The 25,524-nt window shown below is 31.7% G+C and overlaps 1 protein-coding gene across 1 annotated transcript; it reads left to right on the plus strand.

The window, feature by feature from the left end:
- The first annotated feature begins 1,774 nt into the window (after window positions 1-1,774).
- On the plus strand, window positions 1,775-23,731 carry LOC118195047 (uncharacterized). The gene is made up of 6 exons (XM_035366279.2): window positions 1,775-1,858; window positions 4,902-5,127; window positions 7,259-7,566; window positions 12,234-12,393; window positions 16,194-16,349; window positions 23,088-23,731. The coding sequence occupies exons 2-6, from the start codon at window positions 4,940-4,942 to the stop codon at window positions 23,215-23,217; spliced, it is 942 nt and encodes a 313-aa protein (XP_035222170.2). The 5' UTR covers window positions 1,775-1,858; window positions 4,902-4,939; the 3' UTR covers window positions 23,218-23,731.
- Window positions 23,732-25,524: the final 1,793 nt, after the last annotated feature.

A 25,524-nucleotide genomic window follows, 5' to 3' on the forward strand; every position in this document is an offset into this window, starting at 1 on the left:
GCTTTAAACAGTGTAACTACTTTAACAAAAATTTAACGTTTTAAAGTACAAAAGCTTTATTAATCCCGACTTGAAAGTAAAGTTACGAAATATTAGCTATTAAGCTGTTGAAGATTATAAAGTAATTCATCTACAGGGAGGACTTACTCAAATTAAGGCTGTAAAAATTTTGCCTAGAATAAATATTAAATTTAAAATGGACTTAAATTGCTTTCTAGTAATTCCCTAGTTAAAAGGTATCGCATACGATTCGCTATTTCAAATATAGGCAGTATAAGAGACATAATTATTAAACCCATCATCACGTGCGTGGCAAAATTACAATAGTGACGGATCTTTATAACGGTACTCAAATTAAGCATCAGAAATTTGTTACTAACTTCCCTCATGGCGAATATCAGCAGTATCAGAGAAATCTTGATTAATAAAACAGTATGCATGTTCGGAGTATCGAAGGATTGAAAAGCATATCGGTAACTTGATTTACATCAAATCTATGGGAAGCTTCTTCTTGCTATTAGATGATTATAAAGATAATTTGCGAAATTATTATTTTTTTGAAGGTTAAAAAAATTACAGGAAACTGAATAGCTGAAGGTTTAAATTGCTAGTAAAAATTAGTAAAAGTTGGTTCAGATGACAAAATTAAGGCCATTCTTAAAAATTGATAATATGCTGATTTTTATTCATTTTAGATTATACACATTCTTAGCCCTCATATATAAACATAAAATACTTTAAGATTTTACACTGAAAGTTTTAAGGCATGTTTTAATTACTGTAGCTGCTCTGTTGGACTTTAAATGAGTTGGCTAGAATGCCAGCAGGTCTATGCAAAATTTATTCTACAGGTATTAACAACACAAGCATACCTTTAGACAATGCCGTCTAACTGTTAACGGCAGAATGATTAAATGCGAAAGCAGTTACTTACATATAAGTTAGGTTATTATATAATATAACATTATGCAAACATTATTTGCCGCGCAGAAGTCAAAGTGGTTAGTGACACTGACTGCCGTACCGAAGGGCCCAAGTTGGGATCCCGGACAAGATATGGACGTAAATTGTTTTCCCGTTCTTAGGAGGCAACGGTGGTCCACGTATTAGGTGCCTCAATAAAGAGATCACAGCTTCTGGCCTTAGTAGTGGCCAACGCCTATAACAGTTAACCGGAAATAAAAAATATTATACAACATCAAAAAAAATAGGTGTCATAGTAATTCATTGAAATTATTGAATTAATGATTTCGATAAGAATTATGAAAATTATATTTGCATAAAAAGAATTTTAAATTTGGAAACTTACAGAATTTGAATAGTTATAAAGACTTGATATGATTGACATGGGTCATGAGTGGTTTGAATTCTAATAGATGAAATTAGTTTATTTCAAGAAACATTTAAATAGAAAGAACGTACGTCCGATAATCAATAAAAAGAGTATTTAGAAAAGCAATAAGTTTTCCTCTGTATAAGTAAAACAAAATTTGCGGTACTTTCATAGAGTAGCGATCTGAATTGCCAGTTGTTGTAGAAACAATCAAGCTAAATTAAAAATTAATTGCACGAAAGAATTCTCTAAGACAAAACTATAGCTTCTTTAATTTAGAAATGCCATAAACTTTATACAAAATTGGAAAAATTGGAAAAAGAAAAAAATTTTACACAAAATTGTTTTTATTCGTCATAGATAATATGAGTAAAAACAGATGTTCTTGAATTTTATAAAGCTGATGAGATAAAAATTAAAGGCTACTGATAAATATGAGTTTGTAAATATTTGTTCTAGAGATAAATATGCTTATTTCAAACTGTGAGTGTTAGACTAAAGAAAATTCTACATTAAACCAACCAGGTGAGTTTTTTAAGCTATTTCTGTTATCATAAGATTTCAGCGAAATTTATAAAATTATGTATAAATGCAATTGGATTTTGACTTCTAATATAATGTAATATTTTGTTTCATTATTAAAAGTCAAAACTACAAATTTTAAATTAATGTATGAAAAGATGTTAACTTCATCATTTAGTCAAAAATTATGAAACAATTAAAGCATATTACCATGATTCAGTTACTTCATCTCATTTGGAATTACATTTGTGTCAATAAATTTAATTTAGCAACTGTTATCACAATTCTTGGAAAGGAAGCATTTTTGCTAGCTGCTAACTAAAAGATATGGAATATGCTGTTATGTTTGTTCCCAATGAAATTCAATTCATTTTCCATGTTTCATAAATTATGCTTAGTACCTCCTTTAAAACTTCTATATTTTGTTCTTGACTTGTCATAGTTTTCCATCAGTATTTTCAAATAAAACTGTAGTCTCTCTTTAGATTATGAGAATAAGAACGTATAGTTTTGTAAAGCCACAAAATACAGCAAACAGAGTCCCATTTAGGAGGAGTCTTTATGTTTCTTGTAATAATTATCTTTGATATAGAAATAATATCCACTATAATTGAAGTTACTGTGGATAGAGAAATTAAAATCTCTTTAAAATTTTTAATCACGAACATATATTTGAGAAATTTGATTTTCAATCACGCACGAGGTATGTTAATATTTGCTCATTGTTATTAAAACATGCTATTTAATTAATTATAAAATATTTTAAAATAGGGTGCTTAAACAGTTCTGTAAGAATTTATTCTTAACTCAACGGCGTAAGGAGCAACAACATGACGCGTCGAGAAAATTCATTGGTAAAACAAAATCCAGATATATTTATTTATAATAAACAAACCAATTATATTTAAAAAAATGCGTAACTTTTATACGAATTATCCGAACCAAACCGTTTTTCCAAATCGTATAAGATCGCTTTTATACGCGTTTGAAGATAATAAAATCTTTCATGTGATTTTTATCTTTTTTCTTCTCCTCTCCCCAACCTTTTCATCAGACAAACATTATAGTCATCTTATTGCAAATTGATAGATTTTAAACAAGTTTAATTTTACTAATTCTTTTAAAAATAATTTTAGTAGTTATCTTGTATAATAGGAATACAATTGCACGCTCTGATCATTCAGTCTATTTTCATGAAAATTGTAAACAACAGATTCTGGCCACACAGAAATTGTTTTGCCTCCAATTAACATAAAACTGGATCTCCCAAAACAGTTTCTGAAGATGTTATGAAATGTGGCAACTGCTCCAAATATCTCTAGGAATTTTACTTTTCCTATCATAAACTCAACTAAAAAAAATAATAGATATTGAAAAATTAACTTTGACGGAACATTTGCCTGAAATAAAGCTAACAAGGTAACAAGGTATATGGGATGTCTTTAAAAAATGTCACTACTAAGTGTTTGATTATCGAAAAGCAAACTGGCTCTGTGTTAATAATTATACTTCAATAATTAAAATTTTCAGACTTCTCAAGGATTATGATGGCGCGCACTACTGACCTGAAAACAGAAAGGTGTAAGTAAAGGTTTTATTCAGACTACCAAGGTATTAAATATAGTGAAAAAAGTGTAATGCTGAAGTATTTATGTATTATTATTGAATGTTTCACCTCCAAATTCCAAAGGCAGCAACAGTTGTGGATAAAAATCTGATGTAGACACTGAGTGACGTCTTTGTACGACCCATTAAATTATACACATATTTTGCTGCACTTCATTTAAACTTATTTCATCAACTTACTCTAACTTAATTAGCTGATCCCTCATGGCAAGTTGAAAATGATATAGAAACTTGCAAATTTTGAAATTTACTATCCAGGTCAGTTTTACGGGAGTCAAATTTCTTACAGGAAGGCTTGGAAAAAATGGGTGTAGTTAACAGTTATCTCAAAATATAGAGTAAAAATAAAAACAACCAGTTAATCTGCTTAAATGATAGTTAAATTTAAACTTGAATTTTCTAGTTTAATCTTGCTAATAGCTTGTATAATAGAGTTTCATTTTGAAATTAAGCTAATTTTTTTTAATATGAGTGAGCTTGGTAGATGAGCGAGGAAAAAATATTTGAATGATGAAGAAATAAGAGAAATATGGGACAACGTGCCATATGGCAGTAAATATGATTTTGAACTTCTAGAAAGAGATGATGGTAGTGATCCATCTCTACAGAATGGAGCCAATCCCAAGGATTTGCTAAACCTGGCCGCCTTTCGGGTTGAGCTATCTGTTGGACTGTGCAAAATGGGTGAAAGAGTTCCTAAGCGTGGAAGATCGAGCTGTCTTTTACAAAATAATTACAATGTGAAACGACATAGTGGCCCTGTATCAAACATTCCTCCAAACATGTTTCCATATGAAACAAAATCGCACTCGTTGTAAAATGCCAAACTGCAAATTCCAAAAATGTGATGGATTGGAGGTGAAAAATGTGCTGTAGCGTTATGTCCAAAGAAAAATAGAAATTGTTTCAAAATTTTCCATACAACGTAAATTGCACAATAAATGTACATGTACAAACATTTGATATGTAATTTCTATTTAAATTTCATCACAAGGTTAAATTTTATGAAGTCTGAACATAGGATAATTAATAAGAATAAAGTTTCAATAAAATTTTAATTAAAGTCAGTATCTTCTGAAAACAATAAATAATTAAGTATTTTATGCCAATATTTATTAGTTATATTATTCTAAATAATTTTTTTCATGTGGTTTACATTCTAGTGCGAAATGCATGACGATGGATCTATTCATCAAACCTAAAAATTCAAAAATAACCAATAAAAAATTTTAAATAATTTTTCAAATATTTTTCCGTACTTATTTAAGCCACGGCAATGAAGAATAAAAATGTTAGGTAAAAGTATAAAAAGTAATGCATTGAAGGGTTAAAATACAAAATTTTACAATACTTGTGTACATTAAATTCGATTTTTAATCATACTCTCATGTATATTTTTTAAATGAAATTTAACTTCCAGTGCTGCTGACTATCTGTCATTAATCATTGAAAATCATTATGCGACTTCTTGCTGGACAATTGCTAGTCTGCTTCCTAACAACGTTATTTTCTTGTCAACATGCTGTTTTGGATAAAACATTCTTCCTTCAAAGGCCGTCTGCAGAAGATGAAGACACTTTGTTAGCGGTCGCATGGTCTGAAGAAGATGAGCCAGAACTATCAAATTGTGAAATATTTACTGAAAAGTAAGTCTTTAATTGAAATTCGCAATCAAAGTGCCGAGAAGTTTAGTAAGAAAACAATGCATATGAGATTTAAAATGTCACTGTTTTCACGTTTCGCAGAGAAATAAAATTAATGTGCTATTTTTGTGACATTCAAGTTCTAAATAACGGATATTTTGAGGAAAATGCTATCAGTATTTGAAATAATATCATCTTATCGTCTGATATTCTATTTAACTAATTAATCATTTAACATCATTTAACTAAATCGTTTAAACTAAATTATTGCACTAATTAAGCCTCAGGGAAGCAAAATAATATCATCTTATCGTCTGATATTCTATTTAACATTTATTAATTTGCAAATAATCTATCAGCAAAGTTAGAAAGATATTAATGCGAAAATGTTTCACAAACTATTTTATACGAGGGAAACATTCTCTATTAAGGAAAATTGCGTCTTCTTTTGAGTTCCTTTATTCAATATTTCATTTAATACATGCTTGAAGTTTTCTAGAAATGGTACTGCATACGAGTGGATAAAACATCATCTATAACGTAGAAGTGAATTTTAGTTAGTTTGGTAAACAAGATAGAGAAGCTTTATTAAGCTAATTAGGTTCTTAAAACAGGTCCAGAGAATTTACAGTAAATATGTGAATCGGCCAAAAATATTCTGCCTTCAGAGGAAAACATTTTTATTTCTTTTTTTAGTTTCATTGAATGTTTGGAATATAAAATATTTTAAAGTTAAAATAAGCCAGTCTTTGTTTAGAACTAATTTATGCAAATATAGTTTATCATGAAAATATTTGTGCATTTAGTTTTTGAAACTAAACATTTCTTCACAATTACTTAAAAGTAACTATATAATTGATATTAAGATAATGTTCGTTTAGCTTTGGTTTGGAAACAACTTTGACTCAAATTTATTATTATACAATCAATAGTAAATATTAAAGATGTAACATTAAAGATGTAACATGTAACAATCGATAGTAAATATTAAAGAAACATAAAATAACAAAAAAAATCAGTAAAAATACCCACGTTTTCTTACTTTAATTTTACTATTCAGTATTCAGAAGATGTATAACATTTAACCCTTTGAAGGGCACCGGTATATAATATATACCGGTTGTTTGTCAATTTTTTACAATTTTCTTACAACTTTGTGAATTTTTCAAACAAGACAAGTCAAAACTGTAAATTTTATTTATTAAGAAAATCATAACACTTGACGAGAACAGTTTTACATACATGTATTTAGAGTTACAGGTTCTTTCGTTCAGAGAAATTTAAACAAAACGTAAACAAAGGTTAGAATTTCATTGCATTTATTCTTTCCCTTAACACTCCAGAAATTTTGTAGTTCTTACAATTTGTCCTCATTTTACTTTATGTTCTGAAAACATTCGTCATGAGTTTCGTGTTCTGTAAACAAGTTAAATTTAACTATCATTTTTCATTAAGCTTTATAATTTAAAACAATTATGCGCTTGGATGATAAATGGAGAATCACTTGCTTCTTCATTCTACAGCTAAGTGAAGCAACAAAACCATGGTTAGAGTGTAACAAATGAGACGCTTCATAGAAGTAAAATTCAGAGGGGAATAAAAGTAAATTATAATAAACTAAATATTAATGCAAAAGTAATAAAAATGTATTCAAAAGACGCAAAAGCAGGATTTGCGACAGAGTTTTATATTAAAGCACATGTAGTAGTAGTAAACACTTAAAGTAGATTTTTAAGTTAAAGGCACATAGTACCTTGTCAAAGCATTAGTGGAAAACGAATGATTTTAAGACCTTCATTGTATTTCCTATAAAACTATCTGCATACAATTTTATTGTATAATAATATGAAATTAGTTAAGAAATAGTTCCAGAAAGTAAATAAATATATACTATGTATAGCTGTTTTAACACGATTGGGGACCAATTGTATTAATCAAGAGCTTACTGCCTTATGTAGTTCTTGTTGATGAAACGTTTGGTTCTTATGATTATTAGATAAACAATAGTCATGCTTTGATCATTCCATTTTAACAATTGTAATTAAATACAACTCTGGTATGAAATGTGAGATCCGAAAATTGTAATTCTTGTGAAATTTCATACATGTATGTAACAGTTCATGTTTTTACTCAGAGAACATATCCAAGAAATTCTAAAGAAGTCTAGAAACCAGGCGATTAGAAAATTAAGCTCAGAGCAAATGAAAAGCCTTATAGAAGATTGCAGAGATTTTAATATTTTAAAAATATCCAAACAAAATGAGAAATCCAGTGAAAGAAGCATCAATGCCCATGAATCTCTAGATCAAGACGATAAACGAGCCATATATGGTGATGATGATTGCGAAATCAAATCTAATATTTCACCTACCAAATTAAAAAGTTCTCAGGAAACACAATTTAAAGCAGACGAACAGGCAACACTACCTCTCATCTTTCCAGGTATGCAGCTTTTAATCACTAGTCCTTGTTATATTAAAAGTACTTAATTTCTTCAAATATTATTTTACAGGACAATTTAAAGAAACACATTATTAATAAATACACCTAAATATTTCGTGGCGAGTATTTGCCTTAAATAATAGCATCTGAAAGTGGCCATTATTTAAGGCATTCTCGGAAATGGTCATTAGAATAGCCATTTCGAAGAACATAAATAAATATTGTTTCTATATATCGGAGACGGTTACATTCTCAAATGTCGACACCCAAAGATCATAATTACATGAAACTGTGACTGGTTGGAATTAAGCAGACTTCCCTTTATCTATTGTAGGAATTTAATTAATTTTGGTATAAATTTTAGAAATTACCTAAATAAAATACGTAGTTTCACTAACCGGAAATATGTGGGGGGAAGGTTTTCTTGTTTCCCTTATCCGTAACAAAAGAAGGGTATTAGTCTGAATGCCAAAGTAGCTGTACTTTTGATATTATTCAGTACTTTATGATGGCATCAGTAGTAAAAAATTTGCCATTAATAGTAAGTAAATAATATTTTAGTTCTCATTTGCTGCCATCAAATAACTTTGAAGCACAGAAAGCTTCATCTAGTTGCAGAGCGTACTGTCTGTAAGAATGGTTTCGTTGTTTTCATATATGTAATCCTTCGAAGTCAAAAGTATTGGTTTCATTCTGAAACCCCTCTCCTTACGGAAGTATTACTTTATAAACAGAAATCGTACTTCAGAACACAAGTATAAAGACATATTTCAAAATCATAATCATAATGGTCCTTTTTCACAGATAATTAGTAGAATTATGTGAACTCTAAACATTATGTTAAAGGTAAATTACACTTATTTATAAGTCACTTAACTTCGATGTCCAACTTAAAAAAATTGCGTTCATCTATAAGGTATTTCTCCCGCCTTCGTAGTGTAGCGGCGAGGGCATTGCTCATTTATGTCTTCTGCTTCGAAATAATCTAATGTCTTTACAGTGGCACTCGAACTAAAAGGTTGTGAATGATGATTCTTCACCACCAGGATAAAGGAGTGTATGTCAGGTATTTCTCCCACCTTCTTAGCATGCCTTCATGGTGTTTGGTCAGCACGCTCGAAGCGTATTCGAGAGGTCCGTGTTTTGAGTCCCGGCGAGGGCATTGCTCATTTTTGATGTCTTCTGCTTCCAAATAACTTAATGTCTCTACACATCAACTGTTAAAAGTCATATCGACTAACAACTAGTCAAAATTAATAATTTTGTTTTGTGAGAATAGAAGTAGCATAGGTATGTTTTGTTTGTTTGTAAGGCATTTTCTTCTACCTGCCGAGTGCTTTTGGGGTGTAAATGGAAGCACGTCCGGCTAGCAGTCTTGCGATACGGAGTTCGAATCTAGACGAGGGCGGGACTGATTTTTCCTATTTCTGCTCCGATACGTATTTAATTGATTCTACATGTATAGTTTTACGAAGTAGCAAAAGTAAACAGAATTTCTCTTAAACAGCAATGACGCGGCCACTCTGAAACCGGTTACGAGTTTTTTTACGAATAACTGAATATGTATTTCATGTACTATCTACTCATATTTTGTGATGCCAAACGTTTTGAAAAACGTTAGTCGTGTTTTTCAAATTATCGCCCATAGTTCAATAAATAATACCGAAAATCATATGGATTATATTTAAGATTCGAAATTATACATTTGATTTTATGTTTCACAAAAATAAAATTAAACAACATTTTAAAATTTCTTTATATAAAATATTATCACAGCAAACTTAAGAATTTCTTAGTGACATATAACTTCAAACGTCTGCCTAGTTACAAGAGTATTGCAGAAATTTAAAAAAATCCTTGTGCTTGCAATGAAGTTACCTAACATACACTGCTGTAATACAGTGTGTATGACACAGAGGAACAGTGCATCCAAATCTTATACAAGTCTGCAGCCTTTCCTCAGCTTCCTTCACCTTAATATTTTTGCTCTGCATATCAATTTGAAAATCACCTTTCTTCCTCTTCTTTATCATTCTCCTTTCTCAGTACATGTTCGACTATTTCGTAATAATCTTGAGAGAAACTAATGCGAAAGAAATATCTAAATCCATCCATGCCTGCATTTTGTTTTTAGTCATTGCTGTTCTTCTTCTCATTCTTGTTCTCCAAGCACATAACGAAAATACGAAACAACAATTCAGAAAAAGTTTAAAACGCTTGTTTGTATTCTATGTAAAGTTATGTCTGAGATTACATATACAAAAATTTTAAAAGGATATATTCAATCTATTAAGTTTTTGTACAGAAAAATATTTTGAAAGATATCATCAAACCTGGTATTTCAAAATTAACAGCTGATATCAAATTCTCAGCAAAGTACTTCCCTTTTCTTGCATATTGAGGAGACAAGCAGATAATTTAGATACAGCTCAGGTTTAGTTAGATTTCCATTTGAAAACAAAATGTAAAATTTTTAACAGTTTCAGGAAAACCATTGTAGATAACATATTTAACTATGCTTCACAATTTTTTCTATTAAAAAAAGTAAAGGTTTAATTAACAAAAATCACAAAATTGATAAATGCTTAGAAGGTATTTCTCTCACTTCCCTAGCGTGCCTTTGTGGTGTAACGGTAGCACGCTGGGACGGTATTTAAGAGGTCCGTGGTTCGATTCCCGGCGAAGGCGGTTGCGTATTTTTCATCTTTTCTGCTTCCAAAAGAATTCTAATGACTTTACAAGTGGCGCCCGAACTAAAAGGGTTGTGGATGATGATTCTCCGCACCCAGGATTTGGCGACTAGGTCCCCTAAAACCCTAGTCGCCCTTTAAAAAGGGCAGTATATAAGGTATTTCTCCCACTTCCATAGCGCGCCTTCGTGGTGTAACGGTAGCAAGCTGGGCCGGTATTCCAGAGGTCCGTGGTTCGATTCCCGGCGAAGGCGGTTGCATATTTTTCATCTTTTCTGCTTCCAATTAACCTAATGACTCTACATGCTTTCAAATCAAAGTCACCTTTTATGTTTATTAATTTCAAGCAGTTAATTTGAAAGGCCTTCATTTAAAATGTCAGATCTTATTCTATAAAATAATTTGAAAAGATTCAGTAAAAGTTAAATGTTAAAAAGAATATGGAATTCGGAAAAAAAAATATTTTCCTTCATTATTGGATAAACCTCAAACGAGCAACGTTTCTTAATTATTTTCTAAAATCCAAATCAAGTACGGCTTATCTTTTGCATTGGTATTTGACTTATCTTTGGCATTGGTATTGATCAGAATTAGAGCTTAAAAGTCAAGATACAAGTGTGAATGAACTTTCAGAGTCCGTTACGAGTTTTAAAAAATGAAATCTTCATTTATGATGTTTCAGTAAAATTACCTTCCTTTTTCCCACATATTTAAGTAACCTATTGAACGGAAGTTACGTTTAATGAAGATTGAGTAAAAAGGGTAATGACAGACTACACAGGTGTTATTCTTTATCTATGAATATTTTATACTATTACATTATTCATATAAAAGATAATTAGGAAACTTTTACTGAGAAGTAGTAATTTGTAGCATCATATTCACAAGAATAATATTGTAAAGTAAACAATAAAACTTAAAAGACTGTGTTCCTAAAGAGCAGCAGATTATGAAAAATGAAAATTTAGAATGTAAATAAGTATTTTAAGGGTGAAAGAGCAAAATAAAAACAAAATAATAAATAAATTCTGAAAGCATTTAGATTTTACTTTACGCCCAAAAGGGCTTTTTTTAACGTTTTCTGGGTTACTTTTATTTATTAAATATCATATTCTTCGCATAAAATTCAGCAATATCGCAAAATAACAGCTATATTGCGAAATAATTCTTAAATGAGCATATGTTTAGAAGTTCCGATACATAGTCTCGCGCACTGGAGATAATTTTTTTTTTTCGTACAGTGTTGTCATTGTTCACTTTTAAATCGTTGAGTTTGTTAATCAAAAATTCGTTAAAGTTTTACAAAATATGAAATAGGCAATAAAACAAATTATAAGTTTCAAATTTGGACTTCCAGATGCCTATATTCAGATTGAAACGTACGCTATTCAAATTTGATGCCTCTAGGTACCGTTGTTTTATCACAATGCGACAAACATACGTGCATTTGTGCAGATTCTTTATTATTTAATTTCTTTAAATATAATGCAATGCTCTAATATTTGGTGGCAACAAGCTGAAAAGGGAACTGACATTTATCGTGAATCATCAAAAAATGCCAGAACGAAATTTATAGTCCTTCTGGACAAATGGCCCCTTTGGGCTAAAAATTAAAGAATGTTATAGATAATTTATTTTACGTTGCACATCTAATACATTCATTCGGTGTCTTTACTGAAACAACTACTGTTTCAAACATTTAAAATTGAAATTTTATCACTGCATTTGTTTTTTTCAACTTGATGTGCTTACATCAGCCTCTTGCTGTGAAAACATAATATCTTCTTACATATAAATGAACTTATGTTACATCTAGCAATCAATTGTATTGGATATTTAAATTTCATTTTGAAAAAGATTGGTATTTCACTAAACATTTGTTTATAAATTATTTCTAGAAATGTATTGTTTGCTTGTCATTTCAATATTTTTACTGCTTATACTGCTTTGAAGTGTTCGAATTTATGTTTGTTTTAGGTACGAAGTGGTGTGGAGCGGGAGATATAGCAAAGGATTACAATGATCTAGGCATCCATCAAGACACTGACAGATGTTGTAGGGCTCATGATCTCTGCAATGACACATTGGCACCAGGAGAGACAAGGAACGGTTTAACTAATAAATCACCTTTTACAGCGTAAGAAAAACACATTTGATTATCCCTAATCTTTCTCTTTAAGCTTAATAAACCCTTTATTAATTTTAATAAACCCTTTATTAAGCTTAAAGAGAAAAAAGAGGCAGCTTTTTTTTTCTTTCGGTACAGACGAGCGATTAAGTATGCCAACATTTATGAAATCTCCTGTCCACAATAAAGCGGGACATCTGTCATCCGGTTGCCGTGCTTTTCTACTGATCAATGTTGTCGGCTGTCTGGCTTCGATCTCCTTTTGCCTGCAGGAGAATGTATAGGTTATCAGTCAGTCGGTGTCCTTTGCCGACCTTTGTACAAATGTACCAATCCTTTGGAATGCTTTCCAAATTCGTGAAACAGCACTTTCATCAGTTCCAAATTGGACAGCAGGCTTTGCACTACACCCCTTCTTGCCAATCATTCTACCACTTGTAAAAGGCGTCCTGATGTTTTCTTGTAGCCATACTGCACATATGACCTCATATTCACTTGCAGAAGAATATCTGGAAATGCGCCTTCCTTCTTTTTAATTTGCCTTACACTGCACTCGCCGACTCCTCGCGTTTTGCGTGCCCTGACGTACCTTCTGAAGTTATATTGCTGATATCTATTCGCACACACATCTTCATTCTGATGAGTCGGCTTTTCTTTGTACTGATCGTAAAAGCCTTTTTAAATGCTTTCATGGTTGTATGTTGAAAAATAAATTTTTTGCTTTTGTACACTAGTGTAGTTATTGCAAGAAAGAAAAGTATGTCACAATTTTACTAGACACAGAGAATATTTTGAAGTGTCCAACTAGTATAATTTCGTAAGAAATTTAACAGTTTTAAATATAATAGAAAAATAATGCTTCTTTTATTCCATTCATTTAGTCAATCTTTCATTGCAATGTTGTTAGGTTTTAGATGCTACAAAAAATTAAACAACAACTCGTAGTACAATTTCTTTCATAAGCTAACTACTTTTAATGATGCTTAGAAAAGGTCTGTAATGAAGGAAAATGTTTTATAGCATTCTAATTTCCAGTGCACGAAAATATCTTAAAATACGGAACAATGAAACGCGGATTCTGAAATAAGGATCAGTTTATTTCTTTCTTTCAGACCTTCCCAATTATTATTTGTATATTTTTTGCTTATGATATTGTTATTTTTAGTAGATGTTTCTAGTACTGCTAATAGTTGAAATATCAATCGCTTCCTTTTATTTTGCTGTTGTTTTGTTGAAAAATAGTGATCGTTCTGTCGCAATCATTATATATAATATTTTTTTCTTTCTACTTTGGCAACGAAACGTGGTAAAATGTTCTCAAAAAACCACGAAAAAAATTAGGAAAGGAGCTTAAAGCGATGTTAACACAAGATATATAACAAGATATATAACGAATAAAAAAAATCAAAGGTACGTTTTTATTAATAATTGCCCCTTTTTGTGAACTCCAAGTTGGTGTCAGAATGATCGACAAGTTCAGTTTACCTCATATACATTTTGTAGCTAGCATATTCCGCAACTGCTTTCAAAATCTTGTATATGAGCCGTTGTTTCTGAAAAAATTTTGTTTGTTTCAGACAAAACTGAGTAAGGGAAATTAACTTGTCAATTTCGATACGTGAGAAATGAAATTCCTGAAGTCTGATTTTTAGACATTTAAGCGTATCGTCCACTGGACACTGGTGAATAATTTTTACATCAAAAGAAATCATAAAGAAATTTCCCAGAGAAATAATTTTTAATTTACCAATAAATTTTATTTATGTATAATGTGTGAAGGTTATTTATTTATAATTTTTACAAAGTGTATGTCATTTAATTTATTTATAAATTATACATATTTTGGTTTTCAAAATAGTTATTAAAACCAGACTGAAGAGTTAGCTAACGGATGCCCTCTTAGACTTATCCTTGCTAATATCTAAATGCATAATTAATGCATAATTATGAAGCCAAATTATTTGAAACTTTAAACTTCTCTGTATGGTTCCGCTATGTTGAAGATAGCTTTCGTCTGCTTGATGGTAGTAAAGATGTTTTAAATAAAGTTCTTTCAAAAATGAATTCTATCGATGCTGCTATTCAATTCACTTTTGAGCTTGAGACATCCAGTTCCTTTCCGTTCCTCGACATAGTGGTCACACGCTACATATCCAACTTCAGTACTACTGTATACAGCAAATCTTCATCTGTCTACCTTCTACCACATTTCAAATCATGCCATTCGCTTAAACATAAGTTAGCTTCATTTTATTCCTTCGTTTTCCGAGCACATCAAGTTTGCTCATCCAGATCGGCTCTTGATCAAGAACTAAACTACTTAAAAGTGGTTGCTGTTGACAAAGACTTCTCACTTAAAATTATTGATCAATCTGAACGCGTCAAAACTTTTTCTCATTTTAGAATATTCTAAGAATTCTTTTGTCGTTGCTTTCTATTCATCGATTAAATTCCTCGCATTTTACAGAAACTCAACTTTCAGGGAATTTTGTCTTCTATCAGTAAAATTCCCAATTCCATGCTTAAAACCACATTCCAGATATCAGCTACTGTTGTGTACACATGATCTTTCACCACTGTGGTATAATTTACGTTGGTCAAACTAAGACAGATAAAACTTTCGCGCCAAGGAACGTGAAACATATGCTAGGAAAAAAGAAACACATAAATCCATTGTTGCCAACTTTGTTGATCAAAAAATAAATTTTTTGCAGCCGAAATTATTGAAAAAGCATCTTCCGTTGGCGAATTAGGTTTTCTAGAGGCGTTTCACATTCATAAAAATCTTTCTATTCTAGTTCACGATCCTTATTCCAATCCCACTTTCTTCTCAGCTTTTAAGGTAATTATTTCATAGTTGTTTTCCGTTTTTACTATTAGATGGCGCCAGTAGCTTGAATCCCTTCCTCTCACTGTTATTGCCTAAGCACAAGCTTCTCTTTCATTATTTGCACCTCTAGCAGCTGAAGAAGCCTGTTCTATATTTAAATCTTCGAGTCTAGCCCTGTAAATTTACGAATATTACGTTGCTTCTTCTTACCTTAACGCCTCCAATAATCGTTATTCGGCGTGTTATTTTTTAACTCAGATATTAACATCTGTATGAAAATACGAAATCACGTGGTTTGCTCGGAGTTCTTTTTCTTACAAGCAAACAATTAATAAGGTTATTAAGACCTGCATTCCATGATAGTCTGGGTTATCGATTCGATTCATCGATAATCATGGCACTGTTTACAGAAAGGGGCCGTAATAATAAGAAAATACTATAAAAAAATAAAATTAAAAATTCGACATTTGAGAGCCACATATTCGAGTTGGAGGACTATATGGGTTGAAAATCTAGTGGTTCTAGTGCTGCCGTTTTTTCCACAGTACGAAGAAAACAAATAAATATACTGAGAATTTATTCATTATATAATAACAGAGAATACTTCTAAGGTAATTTCGATTTTGTTAAGTATGTATATTTTCAATTCCTATTTATTTATTATGAAATTTATATAAAATTTTCCTTTAAGCGATCTTTCACACAATGATACTATGTGACAAAATTTCCGAAATTCTAAAGGTTTGACAAAAAATCTGAAGTTAACTAGAAAGAAGTGAAATAGAAAAGCTTTCAGAAACTTAAAAACATTATTTTAATATTAAGTGGAAGAATCCTAGAAATTTTATAGGTTGTAATATGCATTGTTCAATATTTGACATTCTACAAATGTTATTAAAATCTAAATTTCTCTTTTTTTCAGGTAACTTTCTGTCTGTCTTTAGATTCTTCTTTTCTTCTAATACAGTTATTATTTCAGGTTAAGCTGCAAGTGTGATGATGATTTCTACAAGTGCCTGAAGCGTGTCAATAGCGTAATTTCCAATACAATAGGTTTAAAATACTTCAATATACTCAAGAGGCAGTGTTACGAGTATAATTATCCGTTCAGTAAAAAGTGCAAGAAATACAAGACGTAAGTATTACTGGAAACTGCAAATCAATTAAATATCCTGTAATCATGCTTATCTCTTCTTTCCATAGCATCAAATGAAATTTTCGAGATTTCAAGACTAACAAAAATGTAACTTACTAATACTAAAAAGAAAAATAACCTTGTTTTGTCTATAGTAACGAAATGAAGAGTTTGAAAGCAAAAATAATTACAAAATACGCGAAAAGGTATACAATTATCCCTGATAGCTATTTCGTTACAGTTCCAACAGAATTATAATTCAGCAACAATTTTTAAAATATCTTACCTTATAAGGTATTTCTCTCGCCTTCCTAGCGTGCCTTCGTGGTGTAGTGATTCTACACGCTGCGCCGGTATTCCAGAGAGATGTGGTTCGATTCCCGTCGGAGGCGACTGTTTATTTTTCATCTTGCCTGATCCCAAAAATTACCTAATGTCTCTACAGTGGCAGCCGAACTAAAAGGGTGTTGGATGATGATTCTCATCGCCCAGGATTTGGCGACTGATTTCCTAAAACCCCAGTCGCCCTAAAAAGGAGGAGTATATAAGGTATTTTTCCCGCCTTCCTAACGTGCCTTTGTGGTATAGTGGTTTTGCACGCTGGACCGGTATTCCAGAGGTCCGTGGTTCGATTCCAGGCGAAGGCGATTGCTCATTTTTCATCTTGCCTGCTTCCAAAAAATCCTAATGTCTTTACAGCTTGTTTGTGTAAATCATTTTGTTACATCTCTTCTTTTCTTTTTCTCCTCTTTTGATGCCTGCAAAAATTGTAAATTATTTAAAAGAAAGAAGGTATGCGTATTGTAACTTTGAATGGGAACCACTTATCCTACACGACCACCTAATAGCTCATAGAACATAAATAAATTCAGTATTTTAAAATCCTCCGTCTTGAGTCGAACCCTTGCACTGAGGATCACCTCGTCTGAAATTATCACTGGTTGCTTTTCACGGTACATATATTGTCGCATGTAAAAGTTTTATAAAGTCTCTAGAATGAATAGTTTAGCTGAAAAACAAAACGCCTTTATATACCAAGAATTTTTTTGTAAATTTGAAATAAAAGGAAATAGTTAAAAGTACTTCAGTTATAAGGAGGAAATATTCTGTTTTAATTTAGCGCACGAAATAACATTGTAGATACGATCCTAAAAATTTAGTTTTGTTGGTGGTTGTCAGTTCACAAATTCAGAGTTATAAATAAGCAAGAGAATGACAAAATCGCTCACGCAGCAAATACTAAATTCTAGAGACTGCAATTGGGCTAGACTAACTCTTCAGTTTTAAATCACAGTGGAAAATTTAAATTTCTGATCCAAGTTCAAAATGAGGATTTAAAACTTTGCCTCTTTATAACCACCTACGGAACATAGCAAAAGCGTTTCGTGTTTACTGCCCATCTTATGGCATAAAATTGTAATTATTCTTGCTTTTAAAGCTCGGCGTTTAATAAAATTAACATTTTCCACAGATTGATTCAAAACGATTTTTAGGTCTTCGCATATTGTTTTGAATACTATAGTTTCAGGCCCTACTTTCTTTATTTGACAAATAACGCCCGAATCTAAAGGCCTCTTAAAACCCCGAGCTTCGTCACTGCACACAGCAACACACCTAACCAGAGAAGGAGGTTCGAATCCCGCGAACGGGCTGGCTGCATGGGCGTTTTCCACATGTGTAACGTGTATACGAGCCAGTTTCTCTTAGAAAGTCCTCCAAGAAGGCATCCCTCCCCTTAGGCAGATAGCCCTCGAAGCTTTGCCGTAATTAAATAACCTAGCCTAATCCCGAGAATATCATTCTCAGGCAAAAAATGGTGGTTTACTTTGAAAAAATATTTGCAGTTGTTCTGTCATGAAGAGATTCACAAAAGAAATAATCTTGGGCAATTCGTTTATCTTCTTCAAAATGTATGTAAACTATTAATTGAACCAAGTTCGTAATATCAGTACTTTCATTCAATTGCAATGCGAAATACTCACTGTGTTTTATTTTGTAATAAGTGTTTCTTTTATGGAATTTGCGATTTCATGAATCTATCGCCTTACTGCATCATTTGATAACGGAATATTATTTAGTTCATTAGCCGCTTTTTCATTGAATAATCTTAAAATGATATCTTTAGCTGCTTGTAATGTAAGGTTTTTTTATCTCTAATGGTGTGATCCTGCCCAGTCTTGATAATTCTTAGCCTTATTAAGTAACTAGCTTTCAAAGCTTTTCCACTTGAAGTAACCAAACTTTTCATTACATAGTTTTCCATTTTTGAACTCCGATAATTTCCTCTTAAAATATTTTTCAGATTTATTCTTTAAATTGTCATGCTGATTGTTCAAGATGCTTTTTAAGAAACGATGATTTCCTACTTTGACTGGAAAGCAGTTCACGCAAACAACACATTGAGTTTAAAGGTCCATTTCATCTCCATTCTCAAGTAAACCCAAATGATAAATAACTTTCATTATACTTATTTTCTAGAAACAATGTTTCTTTTCTTTTCGATATTCTTAGTGCTAGTAGCTTGTTCTGGATCCATTAACCTGTGAATCATCACTTTTCCGCATAGTCAATCCTAGCCAATTTTCCATTTTGAAAAATCTAGATTTGTTTTATTATTTTTTCACAAATATTTAAATGCACAATATATTACTACTTCTTCAAAAATAAAAGACGATATTCTCAAATCATGCACGAAGATAAAGAATACAAAGCAACAAGAAGATAAAATACCTGCTGTTAGAGACAGCAAATGGGGATAACAAAATGATTCGAATTGAAAATTGTTCGGAAATGGTGGCGACATAAAATGTAGACGTGCTAATAAATAGATCAACTCTAAACGAATTAATGAGATATTATTATTTTTTATAGGAACTTACTTTTTCCTATTTAATGCAACATTCATTTCTATCAATCCTTTTAAAAACATCATTGGTGAAAAATTATATTATGTCTACGGATAAAAGAATATTTGTGAAAATAAAAAAGAATTATTTTACTAAAGTCTATGAGCGTACCACCTATTTTTCTCTTCCGTACCATCAGTGATAAGCGTACCACCGCCTAAGGATCGTTGATTTAGAAAATTCTCAGCCTAGATATATCAAATTATAAATCATATACCAGTTAAAGATACGGAAATATAAAAAACTAGTATCAGTAAACTGAAAATTTATACAACCATTCAAAGCAAATAAGTATAGAGTTATGTTAAAATAATAAATATTAATGCGTAAAAAGTAGCTAAATATACCGTAAGGTGCAAATTCAACTAAAACCACTATGCAGTAAAACGCAAAGATAAAACTAAAATATTCAAAGAAAATAAATTATAAAAGTTTTGAGAATTATAGTAATGAACTCATAATTTTATCTGCGTTGTTAATTTTCGTTTTGCTCAGCTCCCACTAGTAGGAAAATTGGTTAGCGAGTACAGTGTATAAGAAAAATACCTTGAAGTTAGAGCTTTTGGGTAGCGACGTAGACCTTCGTGGATATTTCATACTCAGCTGTTGAATTACTTAATTTGATTTTAAACTTTTGCCAACCAGGTTTTTTCCGCATTTAAAATCCTGAACTGAAGCGTAATAGAAATTTTCCTTCTGAATTTCAAGCTTTAAACTCAAATGTATGTACAATTGGCATTTAGCTGATTGAACTTTAAACAATATTGCGGGATATTACTTAATGGCGTTGGTAATTAATTAGATTTTAAGCGTACATGCTTGCCGACGAAAGGAAAAAAAAATGGTAATGAAGGTTATTCTTTCCGGTGCCATTTTCGCTGCTGTTCAGATAGTGATGTAGTCATCAGCGCTTATTCTCTCTCCTCTTAACAAATTTATGAGTATATCTGCTGCTTTTAAAAATAAGTTCAGAATATCCGCCGGTAACTTGATTTTTTTAGCCCTTCTAACAGGAAGATGATTTCTTTCATAATAATGGTAAAATTCATGATTGGCTATGTTTTAATAGCTTGTGTTACTTTTGACGTACCGTTTTCCGAACATCTAACTCAGAGGCGTAGCTAGGGTTTTTAACTGAAGATTTTGCGCCCCTTTCTTTGTGCCAAGAACGGAAAACATTTCATTAAAATTTCACAGCATCAAATTTGGTGCCCTCTGAATGCTGCTCGCGCCCGGGGACAGATGTCCCCCCTTGCCCCACCCTAGCTACGCCACTGATGTAACTATATTTCCTTCGGGTGTATCTGGTTGGAAGTTTTTCTTCAGAATTCTTGTTCAGCGGTGTCCGCCGATAACATCGCGGCAAAAACATCGTGGACGAAAACGTCGCGGAGAAAACAACGCAAGGCGAAAACGTCGTGCTACAAAACATCGTGGGAGAAAACATCGCAGTTCTAAAACATCGTGGTACAAAACATCGTCGTCGAAAATAAAGCGGTTCAAAAACTTCGCAGTTTAAAAACATCGTCATCGAAAATATCGTGGTAAAAAATAAAGTACCTACAAATCATCGCATGACTATAACTTCGCAGACATGCTTTTTTCAGGTTTTAATTATTGTAAATGGATATTCCCATGATTTGTGAGCGCAGTATGTAAAGAAGGATAATTTTTATTTTCACATATTTTATTAACCAATAAATGTTTGCTGAAAACGTAAGAAGGAAACTTAAGCATAAAAAATTAAATGCAAATTATAGATTATACTTTTCATGAAAAATTACCAGTAAAAACATTATAAAAATGATTTATTAATGGCCTTTGTTAGTTAACTATGTCGGTTTAAAATTCTATTGAGTGCTATAAGTTGCATTAATTTTCTATGCTTAAGTTTCATTCTTATTTTCTCAGCAAAAATTTATTAGTTAATAAAAAGTATGAAAGTAAAAAGTATCCTTCTTTCCATCTTGCGATCACAAATCAATATGGGAATATCCATTTACAGTTATTAAAGCCTGAAAGAAGCATGTCTGCGATGTTATCGTCATGCGATGCTTTGTAGATACTTTATTTTTTACCACGATATTTTCGACGACGATGTTTTTAAACTGCGAAGTTTTTGAACCGCTTTATTTTCGACGACGATGTTTTGTACCACGATGTTTTAGAACTGCGATGTTTTCTCGTTGCGATGTTTTCTCCCGCGATGTTTTGTAGCACGACGTTTTTGCCTTGCGTTGTTTTCTCCGCGACGTTTTCGTCCGCGATGTTTTTGCCGCGATGTTTTCGGCTGTAACCTGTTCAGCAAGGGAAAATTTTCATTTCTCATTCCAGTAAACTTTTTCTGTTTGTTTTTCCTGTTTTCGAAATTTTGGAAATTTCTTGATGTATTCTGGACGTTCTGTATATAGTGTCCTCGGTAGTAAAGACAAGTAGAATTTTTTCCCTTTCTTTAGAGGCATTAAGCACGTGGTAGCACATTTCACAAATCTGGTACCATTGAAGCGCGGATGCTGCGTGTGGCTAAGCACCATTTGCAGCATTGGATTGGTCAACGTTTTCTTCGGCTTGAATTCTTCTATCCCTGCATTAGTGCCTAGAATGTTATTCACGTTATAGATGGCTTTCCGGCTTCATTTTTCACAAATTCAAGTAAATATATCGTAGTAGTTTAGTAGAATCTCCATTTTTATTCGAAATTTGGTTTACCTGGATGATGGGGAAAAAGACTCTTTCATTACATTTATAAAGTATTTCTCCCGCCTTCTTGGCATGCCTTCGTGGTGAGGTGGTTTGCACGCTGTGCGCGTATTACAGAGGTCCGCGGCTCGATTCCCGGCGAAGGCGTTGCTTATTTTTCACTTCTCCTGCTTTCCAAAAAAATATCCTAATGTCTCTACACATCTAATTCATCATTTGCTTTCTTTCCTCTCGGCACATCACTTAGACGGAAATATTTTTCGTAGTAGAACTGAATTTCGATTATCTCTGCAGGAAGTTTTGCCACTTTCTTTGGGAATTTCCAGATTTTTTTTAACCGTTGGTCTAAATTTCTTACTTCAATTTGTTTTGAGTCTCCGGGTCAGTAATATTATTTTCTTTATTCTCTATATTTTCTATAATGTAAGCCCAGTTTGCATGGAAGTCATTTCTGCTGTCTTTCCGGATTTTCACATCTCCAAGTCTTATGCAAGCTAATGTACGTTAGTCTTAAGCTCTTCCTCTGTTCGGTTACTTGGAAAAATCTTCAATTTTTGAAATTTCCTGAGGTTTTTGATACAGCAGAATTGTCTTCAGAATCTTCAGAGAGTTCTTCATTATCTATGAGATAAGTTCACTGAAAAGGGCAATGGTTCGAAAGAGTTAAGAATTTATCACAAAAATCCAGAACCATCTCACAAACCAGATAAAAAGAAATCATACTTTAAATATTTAAATGTTAGTCTGATACTTTTATATTAGCTTAAACATTGTAAAGCATAGGAAATTGATTTTGAAACCAGGAACTGCGCAGCTGTTCAGTTTACGCTTTAATGGAAAGATTTGTTTAAGCCACCTTTTAAATATGTTTTTGAAAAGCACGATAAGACGCCTTTCAATCTCATTTGGAATTTAGTTTAGTAAGTCTTCGGTTTCCTACTAAATGAATAAAAACTGTATAAAAGTAAACATGCTAATTACAAGAAATTTTAATAGCAGAATATTTTTCATTACTATATAAATGCTTGTTTCTGAAATGACGTATATAATTCATAAACTTTTGATTTTCAGGTAATGTTGCAGTTTAATGAAATAAAAGTAAATTATTTGTATTTTAATGCATTCTTTGTAGGTTTTTGAAACTAAAATGCCTGGAATATGAAAGAGACACAAAGTCTGAAAAGGCCTATCAATGGGTTCCAGCTAAAAGATACAAAAAACTACCATTTCCAGGACCTCTGGACATAACTTTACCATTTTAGATCAAACCAGCATAAGAAAACAGATGATCTATAAATATATTTGTAACTTGTATTAAATGAACATGAATGTAATAGGTCCGAGAAAGAAGTTAAAAGGTGAATGCAAGAGTTCTGTCATATTATTCGTTCAGTTCATTGTATAATATTTATGTATTTTAGATTAAATTAAATTTCTTTAAAGGATATTCCGCAAATTAAATGCGTATCAAATTTCTTTCATTAAGTATAACTATTGATAATCATGTTCATCTGATAAAATCATGACACTAGAAAGTGTAAAGTCGTTTCAAAAATTAGAAAATATCTGATTTGATTATGCAATATAAATATTTTCTTGTAAGTGTCCTAGCCATAGTTTATTGCAACATGTACATACATTTGCAATTAAAATTTACCTGTAATTACGATTAAAAAGGATTGTCTTTTGAAATTTTTATATTGCTAAAAATGCCCGTATCACTATAAGATATGCTGTAAAACTGAGAAGTTTAGAATAAACATTTATTTTCCTCTTCTTGGTTTCGCTGTATTTGCAATTAAATATTGAAAATTCATTCGGCATTTTTAAAATCACGATTAAAACAATTCTGATTATTAAAAATCGCTTTTATTTTTTCAATGTAAAATTACCTAATTTCAGAGATTTTTAACACATATTAACACTTATTCTGCAAATGTCAGTTAAGCAAAACTAATATTCTGCTACTGAATTTGGATTTCGGCGACCTCAGTTTTCAAGCTACACAATAATGTCAAATATAATTTGCTTTACATGAAAATGTATTTTAGTTCAATATTACTGTTAAGTTCTCCATGGATCATCCATATTTTAAGTTCTTCATGAGTGGAATAATAAACGAAACGTCATGTAGGAAGGGTACTCAAATGTCATATTACAATTTTATTGAGTAGATAAACAGAGATTTACGATTATTAATAAACATTTTCTTCGCAAAATATTTTAATAGTTAGGACTGCTGTTCTATCACAAAGAATTATGAGAAAATCAAGTATGTTCGTTTAAACAGGGTTGCAATTAATTTGTACAAATCACATTTACAGTACATAATTTTAACATCGATTTAAACATCTATATTTAAAAACATTTTAATAGATTTCAATTTTAACAAGGATATTTATATCGATTTAAATTATGACAGAACATAACTTAAATCGAGCCCTTTGATCGAGCGTTTCAATTTTCATAAAAGAAATAGATCATGTAAATGCATATTTATATAGTATCTTAGTTTAACAGCTAAATGTTTACAAATAAAGAAATTTGAATTTTTATGTTTAACAGATGTCTCTAAAGTAATACTTGTCACAGAATAACATCATTCGTCGTTAATGAATCTTAGAAGAACTGTAAAATTCATACAATTTAAGCATCAACACGTTTCGAAAACCCGCAAAAGAGGGATTGTGGTTAGTGAATCGGACTACCATACCGAAGGATTCGAGTTCGAATCTCGGAGAAGGCATGGATGCTTGTAAAATCATAGTGTCTGTGCGGCATGGGGGCACGCAAAATATGCGGCGAGTCAAAAATTCTCTCGAGAGGTTGGTGGTAGGGAAATAGGGGTGGAAGTCCCGTCGGGGACTCTTCTTCAAAATCGGGGGCGGAACTGGGCTATGTCATACTGTCATCTTTGTGGTGTCCAAGGTTCTCGCTAACGACAGGCGCAATCTTGACTTTTTGCCACTATGAATTTCGTGAACATTTTTCTGATTTCAGACGAGCGAATGAGTTTGATGATTATCGGAGAACACAATAACGGTGATTTCATTATTCACATTTATTATAATTATGCATTGTCATACGATAGAAGTCGCTCATTTCAAAATAATTATTGATTATATTTTTATTCCCTGAAGGCAACGTAATTAACATACATTAGCAACTGAATTCAATAAACAAAATTTCCTTTAAGATTATCAATTTAAAAATTTATGTAATTAATTTAAGTATTGAATTCTATGATAGAAAGTAACTTATTGTTAAACATTAATAAAAACTTTCAAAATGATACGTTATAGTATCAGTCATCTGTTTCATTTACATACAATAGTTCTGTCTTTCACCAGGTTCAAATAAAATTCTCCAAATGTTGTATATGTAACTTTCTACTCTTATTGTTAAGATATGTCAAGTTGAAACCTTTTATACATTTCTTGACGTGTCAGCCATTTAAAACATCCAGATGTGAATATAAAAAGGAATTTTCTAGCATACATTGAAAATCTTAATCATTTCGGGCAGTCAACATATTAAATGCCACCTGTCTGATGTCGTGAAAGATTTTT

The sequence above is a fragment of the Stegodyphus dumicola genome, chromosome 1 (genome assembly GCF_044657685.1).
Source record: "Stegodyphus dumicola isolate Sdum_Otavi_A_Nest chromosome 1, ASM4465768v1".
Classification (NCBI taxonomy): domain Eukaryota; kingdom Metazoa; phylum Arthropoda; class Arachnida; order Araneae; family Eresidae; genus Stegodyphus; species Stegodyphus dumicola.

Coding starts and splice junctions, on each gene's coding strand:
- LOC118195047 (XM_035366279.2), top strand. CDS start 4,940: ATGCGACTTCTTGCTGGACAATTGCTAGTCTGCTTCCTAACAACGTTA. Junction 5,128..7,258: donor TGTGAAATATTTACTGAAAA/GTAAGTCTTTAA, acceptor GTTTTTACTCAG/AGAACATATCCAAGAAATTC. Junction 7,567..12,233: donor ACTACCTCTCATCTTTCCAG/GTATGCAGCTTT, acceptor TGTTTGTTTTAG/GTACGAAGTGGTGTGGAGCG.